This window comes from Dioszegia hungarica (genome assembly GCF_025882075.1).
Source record: "Dioszegia hungarica strain PDD-24b-2 chromosome Unknown MKK02contig_11, whole genome shotgun sequence".
NCBI classification, from domain to species: Eukaryota; Fungi; Basidiomycota; class Tremellomycetes; order Tremellales; family Bulleribasidiaceae; genus Dioszegia; species Dioszegia hungarica.
The window spans coordinates 44,957-64,096 of record NW_026515771.1 but is presented as its reverse complement, the minus strand read 5'-3'; the positions used below and the strand labels follow the sequence as shown (position 1 = coordinate 64,096).

At 58.3% G+C, this 19,140-nt stretch overlaps 6 protein-coding genes across 6 annotated transcripts; 2 read left to right on the top strand and 4 right to left on the bottom strand.

Moving 5' to 3' along the window:
• Positions 1–267: 267 nt before the first annotated feature.
• Positions 268–1,218, bottom strand: MKK02DRAFT_7814 (uncharacterized protein; the record flags this gene model as incomplete). The annotated part of the gene is made up of 1 exon (XM_053093697.1): positions 268–1,218. A coding segment is annotated over one exon (951 nt), but the record flags the coding sequence as incomplete, so codon positions are not given.
• Positions 1,219–4,057: 2,839 nt separating this feature from the next.
• Positions 4,058–7,270, bottom strand: MKK02DRAFT_16516 (putative cytoplasm protein; the record flags this gene model as incomplete). The annotated part of the gene is made up of 16 exons (XM_053085647.1): positions 4,058–4,579; positions 4,631–4,765; positions 4,815–4,860; positions 4,913–5,008; positions 5,070–5,221; positions 5,339–5,408; positions 5,460–5,929; positions 5,983–6,036; positions 6,089–6,251; positions 6,299–6,329; positions 6,404–6,545; positions 6,599–6,637; positions 6,692–6,773; positions 6,825–6,867; positions 6,925–7,046; positions 7,110–7,270. 16 exons carry the CDS (start codon positions 7,268–7,270, stop codon positions 4,058–4,060), a joined length of 2,328 nt encoding a protein of 775 aa, XP_052944353.1.
• A 275-nt stretch (positions 7,271–7,545) lies between these two features.
• MKK02DRAFT_16127 (uncharacterized protein) lies at positions 7,546–9,467 on the bottom strand (the record flags this gene model as incomplete). Its single annotated transcript, XM_053085582.1, has 9 exons — positions 7,546–7,646; positions 7,701–8,179; positions 8,255–8,410; positions 8,677–8,917; positions 8,980–9,000; positions 9,046–9,125; positions 9,182–9,263; positions 9,289–9,366; positions 9,410–9,467. 9 exons carry the CDS (start codon positions 9,465–9,467, stop codon positions 7,546–7,548), a joined length of 1,296 nt encoding a protein of 431 aa, XP_052944352.1.
• An 815-nt stretch (positions 9,468–10,282) lies between these two features.
• MKK02DRAFT_34221 (uncharacterized protein) lies at positions 10,283–11,999 on the top strand (the record flags this gene model as incomplete). Its single annotated transcript, XM_053088874.1, has 5 exons — positions 10,283–10,892; positions 10,926–11,416; positions 11,460–11,524; positions 11,575–11,747; positions 11,821–11,999. 5 exons carry the CDS (start codon positions 10,283–10,285, stop codon positions 11,997–11,999), a joined length of 1,518 nt encoding a protein of 505 aa, XP_052944351.1.
• A 731-nt stretch (positions 12,000–12,730) lies between these two features.
• MKK02DRAFT_37451 (uncharacterized protein) lies at positions 12,731–13,480 on the top strand (the record flags this gene model as incomplete). The annotated part of the gene is made up of 2 exons (XM_053089656.1): positions 12,731–13,059; positions 13,108–13,480. The coding sequence occupies 2 exons, from the start codon at positions 12,731–12,733 to the stop codon at positions 13,478–13,480; spliced, it is 702 nt and encodes a 233-aa protein (XP_052944350.1).
• Positions 13,481–13,677: 197 nt separating this feature from the next.
• On the bottom strand, positions 13,678–18,821 carry MKK02DRAFT_16305 (ABC transporter; the record flags this gene model as incomplete). The annotated part of the gene is made up of 11 exons (XM_053085611.1): positions 13,678–13,756; positions 13,803–14,100; positions 14,196–14,413; positions 14,459–14,701; positions 14,735–15,292; positions 15,325–15,807; positions 15,841–16,869; positions 16,902–17,188; positions 17,231–17,949; positions 18,032–18,341; positions 18,405–18,821. 11 exons carry the CDS (start codon positions 18,819–18,821, stop codon positions 13,678–13,680), a joined length of 4,641 nt encoding a protein of 1,546 aa, XP_052944349.1.
• Between the last annotated feature and the right edge of the window lie 319 nt (positions 18,822–19,140).

The window sequence follows — 19,140 nt, the reverse complement described above, 5'->3', positions numbered from 1 at the left end:
GACCGCGTCGGCTATGCCCAGCGTAGAAGTAGGGGCCGAAGCCGCGATATCGGCAGAGCGATGTGAGAGGAAGCGAGAGAAGGGTAGAGGTGTAGTCGGCTCGTTGGAAGGAAGAGGGCTGATCGATTGCCCGATGGCGGGGACGGCGGCCGGGAGTGAAGGTCCACTGGCTTCTTTTGGTCCGGGAGCAGTGCGGATTGTCGAGGAAGTCTTGCCGAGCGCAAGCTGGTCCGCCCGTCCCTCGCTGTCCACCCCACCCGGCAGTCCCTTCTTCATCCTCACAAGCCCCAACACCCCTTTCAGCTCATCCACCACCTTCTGTCCACCCTCTCCCCTCTTCTGAACCACCACATCCTCGCCCGATCCCATGTTCCTCCGCATGTACTCCCCCAAGGTCAAACCTTCAGCCCGAGCGAGCTTCATCATCCCCACCCGTTCCGCCCTGCCCATCTTTCCCAGCCCCAGATCATCCGGACGCTCTGGAACACCGAGGTCTGCCTCGTAGATCTCGTCAAGACCGGCCGGAGCGAGCACCTCTGGCGTGTCGTCGCCGTCGTGCTGCCGTTCAGGCGAGGCGAGATCGGTGTTGGCTGTAGTTCCGACCGAGACTGAGCGAGGAGGGAGCGCGTCGGTATCGTCCCATGTCCGAAGGAAGGTAGGAGCATCGCCAGAGGTATCGACATCCTCCGCAGATTCCTGCAGAGGCTGACGAGCGCCTCCAGACAACGACGCCAGCGTCTCCCTTCCACGCTCGACCTCCCGCACCATGATCCCCAGCTCTTCTCTCAGTCCCGCCCAGTTCCGCGCACTCGGACCGAGGTCCAACTCCTCCGCTGAGATGGATTGGTCGCCCGCCAAGTGACGCCGCAACATCGCCGTTTCCTCCCATGCCCGCTCCAACGCCTTCTGGATGATCACCACATGGCCCTCCATCTTCTCCTTATCCGATGTGGTGGGCGCAAAGTCCCCGTTCGGCTTCTGGACACTAGGAGCGAAGGGAAGACCTCCCGACCACGGCGGTGTTAGCCGCTGGTACCGTTCTTCCGCTTCCAGGCCTGGATCCGCCTGGCCGGCCAAGATCGCGCCTAGCTTCAAGGTCTCCCTCTCGATGCCTTCCCGCAGCTGTTCAAGCGCCTCCCTGACGTCCTGCCAGTACCCATCCGCCTCTTCCGTCCATCTCAGCGCGAGCAGCGAGCAGGCGACGCGTCGCCGCTTGAGATGCATGCCCAGGCAAGCGGCCTGCAAAGCGGGGGTAGTAAGTGGCGAGACCGACGGGATGCGATGAGGTCGATGAGGAGATGGTAGGGGAACGAAGTTGGTCGAACTGTCCAGCGGGAATGAAGGTGAGGCAGGACTTAGCTGGGAGGTAGACATTCCGGACCGGACCGAAGAAGACACCGATAGCGTCATTGACGTTGGACGCGAGCGAGAGCCGGTAGCGGACCGTTCTCTTGCCGCCTGCAGATCCGACTGGAGCGAACGGGTCCTGCTGAGCCCCTGAGAACCGGAGAGATACGGCAGAGTCGGCGATGATGGGAGATCGTGGTTATATGGCATGGTCCCGAGACTTCGCCGTTTTGGATTGACCGTAGGCGGCGAGACGTTGAGACTGAGTCGGGTATGGGATTGGCGGAGTAGGCTGAAAGCTGAAGGTGAAGAGGGGTACGAGAGGGCAGCGAGGCGGACCGCGGATTCCGTGAGCGACATGCCGGAGCGGATTGGCGTGAGGGGATCGGTATCCCCTGTTCTCCGCCGTCCAGTCAAGGGTGAAGCGTGTTTCGGGGTATGGGCTTGACGAGGGGAGGAGAGTGTGGGACTAGACGGTAGATTGAGAGCTCGAAGACCGCTTGGGAGTGGCCGATCCCCCAGCAAGCTCGCCTCATCGGCCGATGTATTGCTCGAGTCGGTCGGACCGTCCTCCTGCCCACTCGCCGAGCTCCAGCTCAGATCCCCCTCTTCATCTGCCTCCGTGATTCTTCGCTCGTGCACCGGCCTTTTGGATGGCGTGCTAATCTCCCCCGGTCGCCAGGCTTGGAGCAACCCCGCCTCGCCCCCTCTCGTCTCATGTCCCACATCCCAGCTCGCCCTTTTGGACAGCCGGCGTCCGCTGCGCCGAGGCAGCGAGGTAAAGTGGTCCGTCTGATCCGATGCCGCCGTGGAAGGTAGGGAAGGGAGCAGGGAGTGATGCCGATTGTGCCGAGAATTGGCACCGGAGGGCAGAGAGCGAGTGGTCGACATGGGATATGATGAGGTATGCGCAGACAGATACTGCGTCCGAAGTGGGCGAATCGTGGTGCTCGAGTCTAGCTGGAGTGGTACGGGCGGCTGACGTCTTGGAGATGGGACCGCGCCCAGCCCCAGCCCGATATCTCTGTACTTCTCCCCCATGAGACCGCCAAACCGCTCCGACGCTATCCCGATATCTTCCGCCAAACCCGAGCTATCCGTCCGGTCCGATATCCTCGGTCGCGCCTTGCGCCCTTCCGAGGGAATATCGTACATCTCGCCCAGCGTCTTGAGTTCGGCATGATCCACCAGCCCGGCGAGCGAGCTGGACGCAGAGGCGATGTTGTCCGTCATCTCGGTGCATAGTTGATGTAACGCCGATTGTAGCTGCCTGGTTTGAGCTGGAGCTCGCCGGACGCCAGATAGGTGAGTGAGTGACGTGGTGATGGAGGAGTCGAGCGATGTGCAGGATGATAGAAGGGATTTGAGTGATTCGAGAGCGCTTTGGCGAGGGGAGATGTCTTGCGCCGGTGAGGCCGGTGTGGCCGATGAGTTCGAAGAGGGCGGGAGTGTAGGGGGCAATGGATGAAGTCGTCTCTGCTCGGTCTCAGCGTGATTCCAACTTCCAGGGTTGTGAGGACGTACCTGCTTCGATCTCTGCCAGATCTCCGCAAGGATCATCCCCACCATCAGGCATGAAGAAGTCACCAACACCTTCGCCCACCCAACAATAATTATGACCCCAACTATAACCGCCGCAAGCGCCAGTACCACATCCCATCTCTCCCTGCCTCTTCGCCACCAGTATCTCCAACCCAACCCTGCTGATCCTGCTCCCGTCGCACCACTTGGCACCGCATCCCATCTCTCCCCGCCAATACGCCACCAGTGTGTCCACCCTCCCACCGCTGATCCTGCTTCCTCCAGATCCACAACCACAGGCACCGCCTCATCCACATCCGGCGCGTCCGCAGCAACACCCTCGCTCCTCACGACATTCGCAAAGTCCTTCTCCAGTAGACCGCTAGAGCAGACGATATACTTGAAGTTCTCCGCGAAGGCGAGACCGTCATCATGCGCGGGTACCGAGGAGATTGACGAGCCGAGGGTTGAGCGGTGGCGCGCCGAGCTCGGACCGGGCGTGTTTGGCTGTGAACCTGTCCAGCCGCTTGGCGGAGTGGTTGTGGGGTTGACAAGTGTCTGCATATCAGCATCGCGCTCTATCTCCCGAGGAGGGTCAAGATCCAAGGTCGAAGTTGATTAAAGCTCCTTTCACAGCCAACTTACTTCATCTCCCCAATTTGTATCCACTTTACCGACGGATCGCAAACCGTCCGCAGGCTGCTCATCCTCGATAGGCATGCTCGTACTTTGCGCCTCCTCTACATCTGCGAGATCAGCATGGCCTCGTCACGCGAAGGCCCGTGCTCAGAGCGGCGTGCGCTGAAAGAGGACAAAGGAATCACGATCAACAAGACTGACCGTGAAAGTAATCGTCCAGGGGTGATCTTTCCGTCTGATCCTCCAGTTCCTGCGTCATATCCTGATACGAGCGAGCTGCGAGTCGCTCAGCATGTCACTCGTAATGATGTAGTACGATGTCCAGGTGATGGCTGAGTACGGATGAGTGAACTGAAACCATGTTGGTTGTTTGAAACAGCCAAGGTGGTGGTGACGTAAAGGCCCGACGCGCCGGTGCCTTATTATGTGGGGCAGGGCATGGAGCCCGTGCTGTGCATCTCTGGCTCACCTGCTACCTAGTATACAGCTCAAGCAGTGGCAATACATGGCAGAGAGGTAATAAAAGTCCAGACATACCCTCCCAACCACACTAGTCAAGCCACTTCGCCTTCCAGATACTGACCCCCGCCCACGGCTTCAATCCCATCTTTCTCTCCTTCTCCCAGTCGGCAAGCTGCAGCGCCGTCACGCCCGCAATGACAGCCAAGACAGCCACCAATATCGCCAGTACCTGCCACCACTTCCATGCCTCGACCTTCTTGGTGCCGACCCAGATATCTACCCGCCTCGTCCGGGCAGACTTGGACAGCTTGGCCAGTCGGGGGTCGGACGAGTGCTCGGGATCGACGAACCAGATGAAGGCGCGTTGGTTAGGCCAGTCAAAGTAGATCCGGCCGCCAGGGGAGAGAATGTACTTGGTGAGGTGAGATGGGTAGATGCGGCGTGGGAGGAAGAGCTCGGTGAGTTCCGAGATGGGAGGAGGGGTGGTGGATGTGGCGGCGGAAGGGGAGGCCGGCGTGTGGGGCGAGCGGAAGCGGTATGAGAATTCGCTGGTCTGAGTGGAGTAAACGAGGGACATGGGGACGCCGGCGGTGACGATGGCGTAGGGGCGCTACAGGATGAGCTCAAGTGCCTTGTCGGTAGGTTCAGTGTCGGCACTTACCACAATGACGTTTAACAGCCTAGACCCGGCGTCCAGGTCCAGAACCTCGCCTTTCTCCCCTGCACTGGTAGGCTTTTGCGCGACCTCCTGATCCCGCCTCTCGTTCGAATACCAAGAGAAGTGTTCGGCGTTCCACTGATGTCATCAGCGTTATCCTGCTAACAGCTTGGATCTCAGAACTCACATCACAGCCAATATCGTCATTGTTCACCGGATTATAAGACCAGAGACTGTTGTATCAGCTGCCGTCCAGTGCTCAACAACATGAGTATATCAGCTCACTTGAATGACGCCAGGCTCGCTTCCAGCGCAGACAACAGACTGTCCATCATCCGCTCCTGCGCCCAGAAATCGCCAGTCCGGAATGCCTCCTCGTTGCTAATAAATCAGCTTACATTCAATCTATCAGTGCCGTACGAATCAGACTTGAGTAGCTCACTTGAGATCCATCGGTATCCCGCACTCTCCGAATACGACGGGTACCTCTCCCAGCTTCTCCCGAGCCTTGTCAACCAGCGTCTTGATTTGAAGAGCATAGTTTTTCATGACGCCGTCCCGACCAAAGTATAGCGCATTGAGGATGAACATGCCCTGGAACGTCAGCATTGTAATCAGGACTGGCAGAAGTGGAGCCGGAGGCGAGATTCAGAAATGGCAGGGTGCGGCCCAAGGCAAGTTTGAAAAGTGCGAGATGAAATAGCGACTCACCCTTGATAGACCCTGGACATTGACTGTCATGAATCCAAACTTCTTCTTGAACATCGAGTTGAGGTCATACCTGCCTGTCAGCTCCAGTCCGCGTCCGCAAGGGTGAGGATAGAGAACTCACCAATGTGGGGCATACACAAAGTTACTCGGTCTGGCCTCGACCGGCCAATCAGGACAATACTCGTTCGGTACAGCCTCTACCAGCCGCATCCCCCTCCCCTTCCCTTGCCTCCTCTCAAGCACCTCCTCCCACTTGCTCACGAAAGGGAAGTAGAAGTCCTGGTAAAAGTCCACCTTCCGCCCTTTCCTGTCTTTTGAGAAGTAATCCTCCTGTAACGCCACCGCGGTCTTTTTCTGCTCGGACCACCGCCACACGCCTTCCTTTTCGAAGGGACATGAGCCCTTGGTGGGTCCGTCGGCGCGCCAAACGACAGCGGAGGTGGGATTGCCAATGACGGATGAAGAGTGACGAGTGGGGAAAGGGAACGAGCGGGTGTAGATGGGGACGTTGGGGGTGGGATGGCCGGCGCCCATACTGAAGGATTGGAGCGGAGAGGGGAATTGACCGAGGTGAAGATCGGTATTGTAGTTCTGGGAATGTCAGCTGCTGTGCTCATTCAGAATGGGCTTTCGAAATAGCTCACCCAGGCGTGGACGGTCTCGAGTCCAATGAAACCCGGGTGAGGCTCGTTCATGAGCTACACAGTCAGCTTCGCCTGGAACCGATCCCTGAAAAGTCATAGAACTTACCTCAAAACCGAGCACACCAGGCAGGTCGCCTACGGCCTCGACGAGCTTATCGACCGCGCCAAAGAAAGCGTCTTGAAGGTACGTCTGGATGTTGACGGATTTGCCAGTCCTATCCTTGACTTTGAAGGCGGGCGCAAAAGTCTCTCCGCCCCAGAAGAGAGTACTGAAACGTCAGCTCTAGTCGCCCTAGATGGACAGTCGCCAGCTCACTTCATGGTTGCACACGCCAACTTGGAGTACCCTATGGAGATTAGCTTTACTGCCGCAGCAAACGCAACGTGGCAAGTACCAGCTGAGACTGGGCTCGAGACGTACCTGTTGGCCAGAGCCCTCGCTCGCCCTGTAATCTTCCGCCCCGAAGACCATCAAGAAACGCCGCACCCGCCAAAGCGAGCTTGTCTCCGTCATCGCCGAGGTCGAACCCGCCAGCTTCTACTACCCAACCCGGTGCGCCCGACTGCCAAGTCAGCTGCGACGCTTCCGAATGATAGCAAGGGCGCGTCAGCTCACCCCTCCACAGTATCGTGAGAAGACGTCCTGGTGCATCACCTGCAGTGTCAGCTTCTGGGCAACGCACAACACAGCGGGGCAAGGTAAACGTACGACGTAAGCAGCGACACCTTCTTCGTGCATGATAGTAAGAAGCTCCTTGAGGTAGTCGAGGTACTCCTGATCATACTGTCCCCTGTTCAGTGAGCTCGACGTTCAATCTACGGAGGAGTGACGCTTAGCTCACGGTCCAGCATGTTCGAGCGCTTCCCAGGTGACCGTTATCCGCACTATCTGTCAGCTTTACGTCTCCGCTTCAGCATTGGGGCGAGCGCATTGCAGCTTACTGAACGTCAAGCCCCATGAGCGAAGCCTGCGCCAGTGCTCTCTCGCCTCGGCAAGAGGGAAGGGTCTGCCCACATAACTCGCATTCTTGCTCAGGTGGAAAGGCGGACAAGGTCTACTCGGTCTGCATCATCAGCTCGAGGCCTCCACGACCTATGTGTAACACAATGAGAAACCAGTGGCTTACACTTTGCTCGAGCTGCTCACGTTCGCCCCCCGCAGATCCAACACTCTTCCATGAGAGTCCACAAAGTGTCTTCCCTTGACAGCGACGTTTTCGGCTGAAGGGCGGAACATGTCCAGCCCTGCTGGTCTCTCAGCATCGGGGTTGACGAGTGCGCTGGCCATGTTTGGCTATATTGACAAGATGAGAGGAGGATGTAGAAGAAGGGGGAATTTCGACATTCCAACGCGTCCAAGCGCCCGGTGGAGGCGGTCCGTGCGGAGGGTAGGGGGTACTGTTCCTGGATTTGCCAGAGACCGAGAGAATTACTGTGAAGCATGCTGCAAGTATTGTAGGTGGACATGACATTGCTCTACCGCTTCGTATAGCTACACAAGAAATCTTACTCCGAGGTTCTCCATCCTCCGCTCAAGCTGATCCCCCACCCACCTCTCCCCGCTCACCGTCTGACCCTGACCACCGGCTCCCCATACGTCCTAGGCCTCATACCCGGCTGCCACAGCGTCGGCACACTAGGCACAAAGTGTACCTCCCATCCTTCTCCCTTCTTCCCTCCTTTCCCACCGATACGACTTCTCCCACCCCCACCTCCACCTCGCTTCTTGCGCTTATTCGCCTCAAACTCCCTCATCCTCCTCTCCATCCTCCTCTCCCTCATCCTCTCGGCACTCCTCACCCCTCTCTCCCGTCGAGGGAGGTACATATCCTCGCGCCTCCTCTCCTCTTCATCCTCCCACCACTCGGAATCATCGTCTTCGCTCGCCGATTCGGCGGTATCCGAGAACTCGTCCGCCCGGGAGTATCCCCGCCGATTCCGCCCGGTCGGCTCGATAGGTGGGGGAACAACGCGCTTGCCATCTTGTGCGGCGTACACGCGGATACCGCGCGGGAGGAAGAAGGCGACCGCCCAGCTGGCAAGAAGCGAATGGACGGTATCGTTCAATTGAGGCGTTGGGCCCTTGGCACGCTGCGCGCCGCGAGACGGGTCGGCGTGGAGGGCGGCAGTGTAGTCGTATGTTCCGTGTGAGGCGCCAGTGAGAGCTTCGCGACGAAGGTCGGAGATGAAGCGGGACCTGTAAATCAGCATCGGCAGATAGCTGGGATGAGAGACTATCGGACGGACTGCGGTAGAAGGATGGACAGCTCACCAATCTTCCTGAGTCACGTCATGGCTGATCAGCTCCCTGGGGATATGCAGCTTCCATGCCTCATTCAGCGCCCCAGCAGACAGAGCGAATGCCTCAAAGTCGTCATACCGAAAGTACGAGTCGGTGGTAGCGGGCGGTCGATCGAAGCATGGTGGTCTGTGAAGTCAGCTAGCTCCTTTGGGATAATGAGCCATGGTTCGGAGCAAGAGGGTGATGTAGGAGTGAAGAAGGGAGGGTCATAGAAGAGAAAATGCATCCGTTCCGCCAAAGGCATGCATGCCCTTTACATCCCCTTCCGGCCCATCGCCAACCCCTCTTCCTTCAGCCCCGTCGTGGCCGACTACCTCTCAAACCACTTCGCGCCCGCCCGCTTATCCTTGATGACCCGATTCGGAGAATAATAGCTCCAGAATCCAACGTACTGTTCCGGTCTTCCCGACTCTGCGCTGAGAGGCGTATCGCCCGTACTCGCGCTCATTGGGATCTGGCCCGGCATCTGCCCTTGCGACCGGTCGAGACCGCCTGAACCGGACGTGAGGGGCATGTCGCGCGTCCCTTGGCCCATGGGGTCGGTGCCGACAGGCTGGCTCGGGACGCTCATCGGTACGGCCGGTGGAGGAGCGAGGGCGCCAGAGACGATGGGTCGACCCCAGCCGTCCCATCCTGAGTATCAGCCCTGTGTGAAAGACAGGCCGAAGTAGAGTAGATCTAGAAGGGAGACATACCGTCAGGAAGCTCAGGTGGGACTGTGGGATGAGTTTAGTCCCTCTTCTTCCGGCAGAGCAACTCACTCATGCGTCCATACTGGTCAAATCCTTCTTGGCCCGGCCTAGCGATGAACGGAAGACCGAAAGGCATAGGCGGGAGGGCACTACATGATCAGCTCGGGTCCCCTTCTGGACCGTGGAGAGGTGCGGAAAAACTCACGATGGATCAGGAGGGCGATAAGGCTGGGTCGACCCCACTCCGCCCGGACCCGCAAAGTCTGGTCCTATCAGCTGGGCCTCTCCTTCGATAGTGTCCCGACAGCTCACCTCGACCTAGCATATCCCGGCCAAATCGACCAGGAAGGGAGTTATAGAAGCCCATCCCTGGCATACCGGGCATCACACCTGTTCGTCAGCTTCATTCCTTCAGTATTGGGAGATGGCCTACCTGGCGTCGGCATTCCAAGAGGCATCGGCATCCCCATTGGCATACCCATCGGCGGCATCATCCCCATCCCCATTCCCATGCCCATCATTCCCATTGGACCCATCCCTCCCATACCCATCATGGGCATTCCGAACATATCGACTGGATGTGGGCCGCGTTATAGGGCGATTCGCTGATTTGGCCAAGCTCGGATGAAGGGCGATGGAGAGTAGAGGGGAAGTGGCGGGAGGTATCTACAGTGAGCGCTGCTGAAGCCTCTCCTCTATATCCAAGGGTGGACCTTGGCTTAAAGTATAGGTGGTGGATGTACGCATCCGGCGTCAATGACGAACTTGTCCCCTTTGACCCCAGAAATTTTGGCTGAAACCCAAAGGAACCCTTTGCCGTGTGTTTCAGAAGCGAGGCAACCGTAGCAAGGCTAATGATGATGCTCGTAGATCACGGGGCATGAAGGTATTGTCGAGGCGGAGTCATTACGCGCGACGAAGCGAGCTCTAAGCGAGACCCAGGTCTACCGGTTACCGAGCATGCGGAGTTGGGCGTCAAAGGGTGAGGAGCTGGAAGGCGGCCGGCGGGCCAGAAGGCGCTTTCATCTCCGCACCAGCCGCCACGCCCCGCCGACGGTTTTCGTACATTCTGAGTAGAGTTTCGATACTACTGCTCGCTGAGCAATGGGCGGAGAGACATAGTGAGGGAGATAAATGCTAGAGATACAGTAGATGTAGCATACAGACACGCAAGTCAGTATAGCTTTTGATCAAAGTGCAGATTTGGCTGAGTGAGGATGCCGTAAACCCCCTTGCGTTTCACTCGAGCGGTCGGAAGCTTTGATCCACCATCCACCCCTTTACTCTGCCCAGCTCTCTGCCCACAATGGGGAAGAACGCCCAGCAAAAGAACAAGAAGCGGAAAAGGCAGGAGCTCTCCGCAGCTGCTGTCGCTTCCACCCATCTTCCCCCGCCTGACTCTGACGATCCGACCTCGGATCAACTCATCTCTCCCGCGGAGCTCCAATCCACCTTGCTCGTCCTCCGCACGCTCGTCGAGAACCCAGATGAGCTCTCGGATCCCTACCTCAAACCGCTCAAGCGGGATATACACGATATCCACCGTATCCTCACCGAAGGGACTACCCTCGGCACGTCCCTCACCGCCAAGGTATCCGCAGCTCTGCAGGAGTCGAGGTTCACCGATGCCCTCATCCTGCTATTCGAAATGTACACTCGGCGGCTCCCGCCAAAGCTCGGGGCGATACAGCGGTGGGTGAGGGAGTGCGATGCTACGTCGGATGTAGATGAGGAGGGGGATCCAGAGGCGATGCGGTGTCTGGATATGATATTACGGGTGGCGAGTATGGGGACTGAGGCGGAGAAGGAGGCGGATACGAGGGTTGTAAGGGGAACAAAAGCTGTATGGCGGGCGAGAGAGAAGACTCGAGGAGAGATCCAGGTGTGGGGGATGATGTCGGCGGGAAAACTATTTGGTGAGTACCCCCATACGTCCCTGCTCATCCCAGACACTCCACCCGTATCGCCTTACCCCAACTTCCGCCCAGTCCACCATGTTCCAGGTCCCCTCCGTCGTCCTCCTAATCTGTACGATTCCACAGTCTACGCTTCCGCCCCATCCGCCATCTCCCTCTCCCCCTCTCCTCCCACGCCCGCACGCCTCGACGTCCCCGGCGTCCCCGGCGCCTTCATCATCCTCGACGTCTTTACCCCTGCCGAATGCCTACAAATCGTCCAAGCGGCCTCGGCGATCGGATTCGAATCAGACGAAGCGGCCGAGGGAAGCGCTCGAGCCAAGACGTCTATCCTCGCCAAGAACTTTGTCTGGCTCGCAGATAAGCCATTCCTTGAGCACTTTTACGATCGGATAAAGGGGTTCTTCCCTCAGACGGCGCCGGTCGCGGATGGGGCAGGCGGTGTGGTGAATGGAGGAGGCAGGCTGAGGGGAATCAACGCCAGGTTCAGGGTGTATCAGTATACCCAGAACCAGGTCTACAGGGTACGTCCGTTCTTCGCTCCAGTAGGCTTGAGCTGATCTCCAGCCACACATCGACGGCGCATGGCCAGCAGCGGGTCTACACCCCGAGACCGGCGAGTACATGCACGAGTGAGCGCAGTTCCCGAGCTTACCGATAGAACGTCAAGCTGATACCTCAGCTCGTCACCGCCCGATAACCCCCTCTGGTCTCGCTACACCCTTCTCGTCTACCTCAACCAGGATATCCCGACCGACACTGGCTGTACGACCTTCTTTCTCCCTTCTCCGGATCGGATAGGAAGTATGGACTCGGTCAAGGTGGCTCCTATCCAGGGCGCGGTGTTGTGTTTCCGTGAGTCTCCGTTTCATGTTTAGCCGCACTCCGCTCCCTCCAACGGAGTATCAGATCTCAGCTGATGCTTCAGCACATGGCGATACGCACGGCTCACTCTTGCATGAAGGTTCAGCGGTCGGGGCGGGGGGCGGCAAAATCGTCATCCGGACGGATCTGTTGTATGAAGCGAAGGGCTTCGGGGCGTTCAAGCCGCCTGCGAGTGTGGGAGTGAAGCAAGGGGGAAAGGGGGAGGAGGGAGCTGGCGGGTAGGCGACCGGTGGAAGAGAGACAGACGAGACCGGAAGCGTCGATCTGTACGTGCAGACCTGGAGGAACAGGCGGGAAAGGGAAGTACCAGAAAAGGGCGACTGCGCATGGGCGTGTCGACCAGTGAACGGGGACGGTGTTGTACAAGGCTACATGGATGGATCACTAATGCACGCTTATACGTGTGGAGACGCCGCTGACCCAATCGCTCGGGCGGCACCCGTCTGAGCCGAGAAACTACTTCCCCTATCTCTCTCTCTCCCATATTCGGCCCGGCCCACCAGCTGACCTCAGCTGACGCGCTTCGAGAGAGATCTGCATCATGCGTCACGGTCGTTGAGCAGATCCTTTCTTCCAGATCTCCCTGCTCCAGATCTCGAGATCTAATCAGTTTCTACCTTTACGCGCCATCCTTGCAGATATGTCCTCCAGGCTCCGGCCCAAACATGTATGAACTCGTCGCTAACCTGCTCAGGCAGATCTGATCTGCCCATGCCCTCAAACAGGCTCAAGTGATGACGTGCTTCATCCCTTTCACGTCCCTGCCCTGAAAGGATGGGCCGAGGCGAACACTCCGTCCGCGCTCTTGTCATGCGATACAGAATGCTGGCCTCCTCCCCCCCGGATTCGCCACCGCACGATTTACTGCTATCCCAAGTCATCCGATATCTCAACTTACATACTCAGATCGCGAGTGCACACGGCACAGGTTCACATTGCCAACCGCGTCGACGATGTCAGATCAAGATGCGAGTCATGCGAGTCACTGGCCATCGAGTGTCACTACACTCCAAGAAGCTCGGCCGCTCGTCACTTTCGACCTCAGCTTCGAGGTACAGCCAGACATCAAGCCATACGACACGCGGACTACTGGCTGGGTGAGAGAGGCGTTTCTCAAGATCTACGTCGACACCTTTGCCCACGGCTTCGATGCGGTTTGGGTGCCGCACGAGGATCCGATGATCCGCGGTGTGCACTTCGTGCCCTCTCTTGAATTCACGCAGACTGCCCATTCCATCATCAAGGCTGTTGGAGATTTCGTGGAAGAACCCTCTGCTCTGCCGTACAACGATTTGCAGAGGCAGACGGCGTGACAGGTGACACGATGAAGACCGCGCGCCTGCAAAGCCTATACCACCCGCATGGAAGGTGTCATGTCGAGCTGCCTGTCTGAGGAGAACGAATCGGCTCGAAAGTTCCCTAGGCGGGTGCGGGAGTTGGGTGGAGAACTTGGGAGAGCGGCGACTCAGATCAAGAGGGGTGGGTTGCTTGATGAGGAGAGCATCACGATCGCGCTCCGACGCCCAGCCGATGGCGCCGACGCTGTCAATGTCACCCGAGAGCTTGAGCCTGTCGAGACCGGACACGGTGGCATTGTCAGTCGAGAAATCTTCACGATCGGCGGTGCCCAGCTCCTTGACCAAGGTGACAGCATCCCAACTGGCCAGCCGCAGGTCCCAAAGGCGAAGCGGGGGTCTCGGTGATTTTGGCGAAGGTCTTGAATCAGCTCGACGATGATTCAAAACCCATCATTTCCTGATTGTACTCATAGCGTTATGTTTGTGAATAAGATATCGGTGGCTTTCAGCGAACATATTCAGTCCAAGATCCTTTCATGAACATCTATCAATTATTCTAAATTATATGAGTATATCAGGCACTGTTGCTACATATGACCAGCCTACTTGGCCGTCTTGGACTGCTTGCTCCGCAGCTTGAGCAAGAGGAAAACGAGAGCATAAGAAGAGACAACAAAGAGCCTGATCGTCAGCTCCACCTCCAGCTGGGTCGAGATGCAGTCCTCACAAAGTCAAGCAAATATCCCTCCATCCGTCGATCCACCTACCCAAATTCAAGCTCTCGAGATACTCGCTACCCTTCTCGTAGCCGCAGTATCGGCACTGTGATGTCGCGTCGGGGTTGTCAATGTAGCCCGTAGCTTGCTGGAGGAAGGACGACATGTAGGCGCCGCACGTCTGACCTGCGGGTGGGTCAAACACTCCGAACTCCTGCTCGGTGCACCGAACATCGACGTCCCAGAGGATGGGGTTGAGCATTCCACCGATGAGGTAGTTGAAGGGGTTGAGGTAGTACAGCCAGTAGCCTGTTGGATCAGCTCTGGAAATGGAGGGCGTGGAGATGATGTGTAGGTTTGAGCTTGAGAAGATGGGTGGATACAGCAGTGGAATTGGTACTCACGCCAGAAAGCAGTGATCTGCGTGTACGGTACCAAGACACCGCAGAAGAGGACGAGCACACCGATGAGGAGCGGGTTGACGAGCGCGGCAAAGACGGCGTTGGGCGCGTAAGCCGCGATGAACTGGCCGATACCGGTATAGAGGAATTCGTAGAGGGTCATTTGAAGGTAGACGGGGCCGGCGGGGTAAGGGGAGTAGCTGAAGCCGACGACAGCGTACCTGCGGGTCAGCCAAGCAAGGTCATCAGATAAAGTCGAGACTCACCATGGAGCCCAGTAGAGGAAAGCACAGGCGATAAGGTAAGGCGCCTCGGCAACAATCTCGCCAAAGCAGAATGCCCACCACGAGTAGATCTTGGCCTTCTTCTCTCTCGTCTCAAAGACGTCCCGGTTGGCGATGAACTTGGGTTGAAGCTGGGCGATGACACCGGGAGCGACAAAGATAAAGTTGAAGACGGTAAAGAGGCGGTTTTGGAGGTCTCCATAGGCGTTGCCAATCATCCAGAAACTGACATCAGCCAAGCCCACTTGTAGTACTCACCTGAAGGCATTGAACAGAGCAGAACCGATATGGAGCATGACCTTGTTGGTGACGTATTCGGTATCCCGCCAGAGCTGGACCGACGCCCGCTTGAGGACGAGCTTGAGCTGCATGGGGGTAGTCGACGCGTACTGGTACTTGTCATCCTCGTTTTGGCTTTCCCGCCCCTCGTTGTCCTTGTTGAGCTGCTCGAGCTCTGCAAATCGCTCCTTGCACTCGTTCGAATTGGACCAGTCGTCCGCCCAGTCCCGTCCCTTGGACAAGCCGCCCGAGACGATGTCGATCATGCGCTCCGCCGGGTTGACGTCCTTGGGAATGTCGACGCCCTTGTCGCTAAAGTATCCGTTGAGCTGGTCGATTGCACCAAAGTAGACGGTCTTGCCGCCCCTCTTGAGCAGGAGGAGGTTATCGAACTGGGCAAAGAGGGAGGCGGACGGCTGGTGGATGGTGCAGAGGACGGCTTGGCCGGCGGCAGTGAGTTTCCGCAGGAATTGGACGATGAGGAAGGAGCTTTGACCGTCGAGACCGGAAGTGGGTTCGTCGAGGAAGAGAAGAGTACTGCTATCAGCTGGGTCAAGAGGGGGACTTACGGCTTGCTGACCAGCTCGACACCGATGGTCAACCGCTTCCGCTGCTCGACACCCAATCCCGCACCCGGCGTCCCAATCATCGCATCCTCCAAGTCATGCAGCTCCAGCAGGTCGATGATGACGTCGACGTAAGCCAGCTTGTCCTTGTCCGAGACCGACCGAGGTTGACGGAGCAGCGCAGAGAACTCGAGCGCCTCGCGGACGGTCGCCTGGGGGAGATGCACGTCGACCTGCTCGCAGTATCCGGTGGTGCGCTGGAACGAGACGGGGAGGGTGCGGCCGTTCATGAGGACCTCGCCGGCGATATCGCCTTCGGTCTTGCGAGCCGCGAGGACATCCATGAGGGTGGTCTTGCCGGCGCCGGACGCGCCCATGAGAGCGGTGAGAGTACCGGCCTTGCAGTAGCCAAAGACGTCGTCGAGGAGGACAAGGTCCTTGCCGCCAGCTTGGACAGTGTAGGTGAGGTTCTTCCAGGTAAAGACACTATGGTCAGCTTTAACATGACGCTAGACTTACGTGTTGGCTGCATGCACCGCGTCATTCCCCTTCTCCTTCTCCCCCTTCTTCTCGCCCTTCCCCTTGTTGCCCGCTTTCTCGTTGGTCTGCATCGCGCCCGCTCCCTCCTCCTCATCCCTTGGCTCCTGCCCATTCTTGTTGGCCTGCTTGATGAACTTGCCGCCGCCGCCGGGCTTGTAGAGCAAAGTCGCCTTGTTGGATCCGGCAGCGGGGAGGCGCTCGATAGCGATGGCGCAGAGCAAGAGGCAGAGGAACCAGAAGGCAATGACAAAGCCAAAGTTGCGCCAAACGTGCGACCGGTAGAATTCGAGAGCGGTGTTCATCCATGCGGTACCGGAGAGGATGGTCGATCCGGGCGTAGCCCCGGCAATAGCGCATCCGGCGGGTTGACCCTCGTAGCCCGGACCGTATGGCGCGAGCTGAGGCTGGATGCACTGCAGTTGCAACCCGTCCAGCTCGTTCGCGACGAGCGCCTCGACCGAGTAGTAGATGGGGTTGATCCACCGAATCCAGGCAAACCATGGCTTCATGAAGGGCGAGTAAATGGCATAGCCGGCGTACGTGACGAGTACCGAGAACATGAAGCCTGAGACCTTGGACGCGTTGTTGAAGGTACCGAAGGAGTAACCGACGAAACGGAAGAAGGCCGTGGTGGTGAGGGTGCAGAAGTAGACAAAGAGGAGGTAGGTAAAGTAGCCGCCCGCTGTCTGTTTGAGTCCAGCCATAAAGTAGATGATGAGGGTGAAGATGACCAGTTGGACGAAAAAGATGGGCAAGTCGCCGATAGTAGCCGCGACAAAGACCGCCGAGGGACGGTACATGGACGCCGCCTTGTGCTTGGCCATGACGGCTCGACCGGAAAAGGCGCTAGTAGTTTCCGAGAGCGAGATGAGGGATGGGTAGAGAAGGGACAGGAAGACGACACCGCCGCGGAGGAAAAGACCGCCAGTATTGTCTGGCGCCATGTAGAAGACCGATCCGACCGTGAGCGCCTGGATGAGCGTGGTGACTTGACGAGCCCATAGCGTCCTAAAGTCAGCCCAGTCCATGCCGTTACTCACCATTGATCTCCCCATCGCTGCTGATAGTCCCGGATCAACGCCGCCTTGACCTGGGTGAAGAAGCTCGTCTTTTGGGGGAAAGACTTGATGGCGTATTTCTCCTTTTGCGCCTGGATGACACCCTGTGCTTCCTCGGTGTTTCGCTGAAGCTTCTCGTCGGCGAGGTGGCGATCGAGCTCCTCGTGCATCCGCTTGGAGGTTTCGGACTTGTTGTACGCCTCAGCGAACTCGGCAGCGGTGGTGGGGACCTTGCCGTTGTGACCGTCCTTGACTTGACGCTCATTGGTCTGAAATCAGCACAGCCCCGAGTGTCGGCGAAAGAAGCTCACAGCTGTGACTGAGGTCAAGAAGTCCGCGGTGTTGCCTCCGTCGGGATGGACAAAGCCCAGATCCTCAAAGTACCCCCTCGCCTCCTCCCTCGGACCATAGTAGATGACCCTCCCCTCGGCGATAACAGTGACCTTGTCAAAGCAGTCGTAGATCCCGTTGCCTGCCTGGTAGACCGTGACGACCGCCGCGTTCCGATCGACATCGCAGAGCGTCCGAATGACCTTGGTGTACCGCAGCGCCGTGTCCGCATCGAGACCGCGAGTGGCATTGTCCCACATCTGGATGGACGCCTTGGAGGTGAGAACCTCGGCGATCGAGACCCGCTTCTTTTCGCCGCCTGACACTCCGCGGACGTACTGGTCCCCGACCTTGGTGTCATGGGTGTGCTCCAGGCCGAACACCTTGAGCAGGGTCCCCTTCTCCCTCGTCCGGTACTCGTCTGCCGTCATTGCTTCGCCGCCCTCCTCCTTGGGAAGCCGGACGCCTGGAGCGGGGGTGTTGTTGCGGAGCGCAAAGTCCATGGTGTGCCCGACGAGGAGGTTGGGGTCGTGCATGTCCTCTTCCGGATTGAAGACGACGTCGGATTTGTACGGGGTGAGCGCCTTGTCCGAGTCCATCGTCCCGTAGTAGACTTTGCCGTCGACGCCAGCGTAGCCCTGGTGGAGTCCGGAGAGGGCTTTGAGGAAGGTTGTACAGCCACTGCCGGGTCGGCCTACGACTGGATGATAATCAGCCCAGCTCGAGGAGTCATAGAAGATGATGCTGGGACATGGGGAAGACAGACAATGAGGTCAACCTACCCAACATCATTTCTCCCGGCTGTACCACGCCATTGAAGTCCCTGACGAGGAACCGCTCTCCCTTCTTCAGCGCCTCCTCCTTTTCATCCTTGACCGCGTTCTTCTGATCCTCCGTCTGCCTTGCAGCAGTGAGCTTGGCCTGGCGCTTCTTATACCCCCTCGCCTTCCAAGGGAAGAGGATACCGCCAACGGTGGGCGCGTAGGTCACGTCGTCGGCACTACCGGTTCCGCGGACGCAGAGGTCTTTGTAGGCGAGGGCGAGAGAGCGAGTGGGAGGGATACCCCGGGATTCGGCGAGCTTGTGGTCGGCCTGAAAGTCAGCTTGGTCGAAAGAGGGAATCGGAACGGGATAGGGGTTCAGGCATGTGCTCACCTTGAGTTGAGAGTCGTAGCTCCAGTCCTCCTCGTCCCCATCCTCTGACCCTTCTGAGCGCTTTCCCTTCTTGCCTGTACCAGGGCTACCCTCAGCCTGCACGGGAGTCGTGCTCCGATCCGAACCTTGGGGGGTGGCATCGGCAGCGTTGTTTTCGGGCTTGTTGTTGTTACCAGCGTGATCGTTCGAGCTCACGCTGGGAGAGGGGGCAGGGCGATGGTCCTCGTCCGCAACGGCGTTCTGCTGCGAGTAAACCGACGGGTTGGATGAATTGGCAGAGCGCGGAACGAGGGTATTGGCGGAGAGCTCGCGGTTGGCGGGGGTAAAGGACCCGGACGATTCCGCGCTGGGCTGGAGGCCGAGTTCGCCGAAAGCCCTCTCCCCGATAGGAGTTGCGAGGGTGTACGGAGCAGGCATGTCGCGAGAGTTTGGCTGGTGTCGAAAGAGTATAGAGGAAAGAGAAAAGTCATTGCTTCTTGTCAAGTTGTTATCAAGGACAGTCGCCTCGGGCAGGAACGAGCCTCGGGGGTCGGTCTCAAACTTTTCCCTGCCGATCGATGACGATCTCGATGAGACACGTCATGCATTGCCAAGCTCGGTCAGGTCAGGCACACCGCGGCTCTGCCCTCCGCGGACCTCCGTGCCGAGGCAGGCTGACTACCGCAGCGCGCAGCAGACGCAGACCGAAGTATTTGGTGCTGGAACCGCGTAGCATACGTATAGCAGCCCAGTTAAT